At 37.9% G+C, this 4,709-nt stretch overlaps 1 protein-coding gene across 1 annotated transcript; it reads left to right on the top strand.

Annotated features, from left to right (window-relative positions):
- Positions 1 to 227: 227 nt before the first annotated feature.
- LOC108320042 (uncharacterized) lies at positions 228 to 1,640 on the top strand. The gene has a single exon (XM_017551383.2). The coding sequence runs from the start codon at positions 228 to 230 to the stop codon at positions 1,638 to 1,640; it is 1,413 nt and encodes a 470-aa protein (XP_017406872.2).
- Positions 1,641 to 4,709: the final 3,069 nt, after the last annotated feature.

Raw genomic sequence — 4,709 nt, forward strand, 5'->3', positions numbered from 1 at the left:
CTTCTGAATGATGAACCACCTTATTGACTCTGTTTCGTGTTAATTTCCAAATTATACCGGGGCAATATTTTCACAACTTTATAGTTTCTGACTAGAGAATTTGAACTATGTTGTCTTATCTTTTCTTTTTATTTTTATTTTCTTTTTCTTAATTTGTTTCAAAAAAAAATATAGAATACAGCTAAACATCTAAGACACCCTAAAGGACACGAACTAGTGGCAAAATCATGGAGAACCAAGTAGAAGTTCAAGAAGGAATAGAAGCCGATATCCAACAGCTGAAAGGACAAATCAGTCAAATCTTAGAAGCCCTGAATGCCTTACAAAGCCCCGGAGATCCATCCGCACAAAGACTACAACAAGAAGTTCCGGAAGCACAAACTTTCCCTTCCCATCGTCTTCCCCCGAATTATACTCCACCCTTAGGAGTGGACTTGGGACATCTTGACACTCAAAAGGCCGAAGGTAATGCAGTTGAAGTAGAAGACGAGCCTGGGGCAGCCACTTTCATAATTCCTAGGCAGACGATCCAACCAGGTATTGAAAGCATGATGATGAAAAAACAACCTGAGACGAAGTCTCCATCTTGTGTCATTACACCAGTAAATTTTAAGGATGATAAGAGCAGATTAGAAGTCCTTGAGAAGAGGTTGAGAGCCATAGAGGGTGAAGGAAGTTTTGAATTTGAAGATGCTAAAAAACTATGTTTAGTTCATGATGTGGTGATACCTCCAAGGTTCAGGTTGCCAGAATTTGAGAAATATCGGGGAAATACTTGCCCAAGGGGCCATATAACCATGTATTGTAGGAAAATGGCAGCTTATGTCCACGATGAAAAACTTTTGATTCACTTCTTCCAAAAAAGTTTAACTGGCATGGCTGTAACTTGGTACATGCGTTTGGAAACGACTCACATCTACTCATGGAAAGATCTAGTTAGCGCATTTCTAAAGCAGTATGAATATAATAAATATCTAACACCTGACAGATTACAACTGCAAAACATGGTGAAGAAAGAGTCTGAATCATTCAGAGAATATGGCCAAAGGTGGAGAGAAATTGCTGCTCAAGTAGAACCGCCTCTAAGCGACAAGGAGATGACTATCATATTTTTGAATACTCTGCAAACCCCATTTTATGAACACATGATAGGCAGCGTTTCCTCAAGTTTTACTGACATAGTAGTAATTGGAGAGAGGGTTGAGAGTGGCATAAGAAGTGGAAAAATTGCACTAGGCCCAAAGCTAGTAGCCAGTCTAAACGAGTATGGTCCTAGACATGAGAAAGATAAGAAGCGAAGAGCTAATTCCCATTTTACTGCCTATCCTCAAATGTCGCATTCCTATGGGTCTAGTCGAGCCACTGAACGAAGAAATTGCAATCGTGATGAGAAGGTCGCCAACTTCACTCCTATCCCCATGACCTATACGGAGCTACTACCAGATCTTCTCCGTAGAAACCTCATGAAGATTTGTCCAACTAGGCCTATACGACCTCCGTACCCAAAGAACTATGACGTAAATGCAAGGTGTGATTATCATGGAGGAGCGTGTGGACATTCAACTGAGGCATGCAAGGCTCTAAAGCATAAAGTGCAATTTTTGATCGATTCAGGATGTTTAAGGTTTGAAGAGAGGTAATCCAGCACTGTGGCAAGGCATGAGTTCGCCTCTACAAATGCCATGGACGAATGAAGAGGACTCTCGGATTATATGGGAAAACATAGGTGGAACTGATGTTGTTTTGCTCGTGCTTTAATTTGTCTCGCTGTGAGGTTTATTGTCATTGATATCACGCTTTCATCCATGACTTTTAATGTGAATTTGCATTACTTGGTATCTCCAAGGTTTACTGGAAATCATGTCCTCATAGGGTATCGCAAAAATAATAATAATAAAAAAAAGGGAAAATCTTGAGTCACTTGTCCTTTCTGCAAATTGCCAAACTCATGTTTTTCGAAAATAGCAAAATTGATAATCAAAGGCAAAGTTACAGTGTCAGATTTTCCCGAATTTTGATGTTTTCTCGCGAGACGTGTTTTCCATCTATACAGTTGTGTCAGCGTGTATTTCATCATGTTTTCCATCAAAGGGTTATCTTGAGCCCATTTCTTCGTTGTTTCATACAAATAATTTTGAATTTTACTCCGGTTCTCATCTTTCGAAGTTAATTTTTCCTTATCTTCCTTCATTGTAAATTTTTTTTTTAAGTCCTCTTCTTCTTTGTCTCAAAGGTTTATTCGATTAGAATTTTTCTTTGGACCAAATAAAAAGAAAAAGCATAAAAATCCATTTTATTTCATCATCGGAGCAAGATTTATAGTAAGGTCGGAAAGATGATTTTGAATACACTCATACGATCTTAACATTTGATAAATGAAATAAAAATGCATAAAAAAGAAAAAAAAGCTGATATAATAAAAAAAAGCGCAAGGTCACAAATTAAAATAAAAAAAAAGCAAATAAAACAAAAAAAAAAGCGGAAGCAAAGCAAATAAACAATGTTCGTGGTTCGATCACGGGTGATCGTTAAGTTACAGACCATGAAAATAATAAATAAAAAAATTTTCAACGAAAAAATTCTCGAGGTGGTTGTGGTGGTCTAAGGGAGAGCTCCGTCGAAGGAGCTCTGGTTCAGAATGTGAGAAGCATGGGTGGAGGGATTTGTCGTTCGTCTCTGTCGTCGTCGATGATGATCGGAACGGGGAACAAATCCAGCAGCCTCGGCGCCCTCATGATTACCCAGTCATATTCTTCAAAAACAAAAACAAAAAAAAAAACAAAAACAAAATTTTTTTTGTCAATAATAAGAGGAGAGAAAATTTTCAAAAAAAAGATGGAGGTGATCAGGATGCTTACCATACATGTATAGCGGCAGTTGTGAAAAGAGAGTGCCAGTGGGGTCCATCTCCGCTTGCCAGTGCCTGACCCGATTGCCATGGTTGTTGAACCAGCAGTGCACGTTGTATTCGCTGGCATCTGCGAAAACCCTTAGTCGAGACGCAATCTCGACGACTTGGGCTCTGCTGGGATGTGTGACCCCGTAATTATAGATATTGGTCATCATTTTGACCTGATCGTCAGTAGGTCGCCATCGCTGACTGGTGTACCTCTCCATCTCCATCTCGCTCATCCTTCCTCTCTTCTAAAACACATAAAAAAAGTAAAAAGAACAAAAACATAACGAAAAGCATAACAAAAAATTTTTTAGTTTCTTTGTTCAGTGTTTTCTTTATTTGTTTTTTTTTCTTTCTTTTAAGTTTTTTTGTCTGGTCAGTCTTTGTTATTTCAGTGTTTGGTCTCGGATCTGTTTCACGGTCTTTACAAAAAGGGTCCTAAACGTATCTATGTCCCTTTGTCCTTTTCCATTTGTCCATGTCCATTTCATACAAATAAAATTCTCTTTTTAAGTTTTCTGTTTTTATGGGGTACGTGGCGTTGTTCTACCCGATTGTCTCTGCCATACCTTCAATCGAAGGGAGATTAACGTCTGGTTTCCAGCCTATATACCCCTTAAATTTAAGACAATTGTGTTTTTAATTGTTTTAAGTTTTGAAAATTAAAAAAAAAGGGAAGAAAGAAGACTCAGAAAGAAATGCAGAGAAAGGCGAGAGGAAAATAAAAGCAGACAAAGCTGAAAGCAGAAGAAAATAAAGAGCTTGTAGGAAAGGAAAGCAGAAAAGAAAAACAGAAAGGGGAGAAGAAGAGGAAAAACAAGAACAGAAAGCATAAAGAGATCGGAAGAGCAGAAAATATAAGAGAAGAAAAGCACGAATTTAGGGCTCAGAAGACTTACCCGGGGAAAGAAGGGCTTGCAGAAGCTCGTCGCAGCACTGGGACGCCTCCGAAAGCACACGGGGGCAGAGGCTCCTCTTAGAAATCCAGACGCCTAAGGAAGAGAGGAAGAGAGAGAAGAGAGAGAAGAGGGAGAAAGAGAAGGATAGAGAGAGAGCGAGATCAGAAAAATGCCGCTCAGACGCCGAAGGGGTACCCGTTTTATAGCTGAGCAAATCCACTGTGGCTACAGTTCCGGTCGCTGCAACTGTCTGGTGTCGGTTTGATTTCTTTCTGAGTTCAAAAAAAAAAATTGAAAATCTGAAAACGGGTAGGGTTTTGTTGGGTCGGTCCGGCCCAGCACAAGACTTCTTGGATGATTTGATTTCACCAAAAAAAAAATATATATATAAAAATATGATAAATAGAAAATTTTCAAAAAAATAAAAATAATAAATGGAGTGATGTAAAATTTGAAGTGTTCAAAATTGTTTTTCATTTGCATGATAAAGGACATTTTTCAGGTTCATTGGGCCTCATTTTCATGTTAATCTTCTTTGAACCCAATTCTTCTGAAATATAAATTTGAGTGAAGAATTATTTTGACATGTTTGTAATTTCACATCACACCATTTTGTTTGTTTTTATTCCTTCTTCTACATTTTGAATAAATCTAAGAACAAAAATATTGAAAAAAGAACAGTGCTCGAGCCCATTAGGCCCAATGGCCTTCGTGGTTTTCTCTCGAGTATACTTCTTTTGAAAATATGTCAAAAATATTTTGTTTTCACATTTTTGCTGTTGAATGATGTTTTATACATTTGTTCAAATTGTCTTGTGTGATTTTCTTTGAATTTGTAGTTAAAAAAAGAAAAAAAATCTGAGAATGAAAGATGAACAGTTTTTGAGCCCATTAGGCCCCTTTGTCATATGTGG

This window comes from Vigna angularis, chromosome 10 (assembly GCF_016808095.1).
Source record: "Vigna angularis cultivar LongXiaoDou No.4 chromosome 10, ASM1680809v1, whole genome shotgun sequence".
In the NCBI taxonomy this organism is placed as follows: Eukaryota; Viridiplantae; Streptophyta; class Magnoliopsida; order Fabales; family Fabaceae; genus Vigna; species Vigna angularis.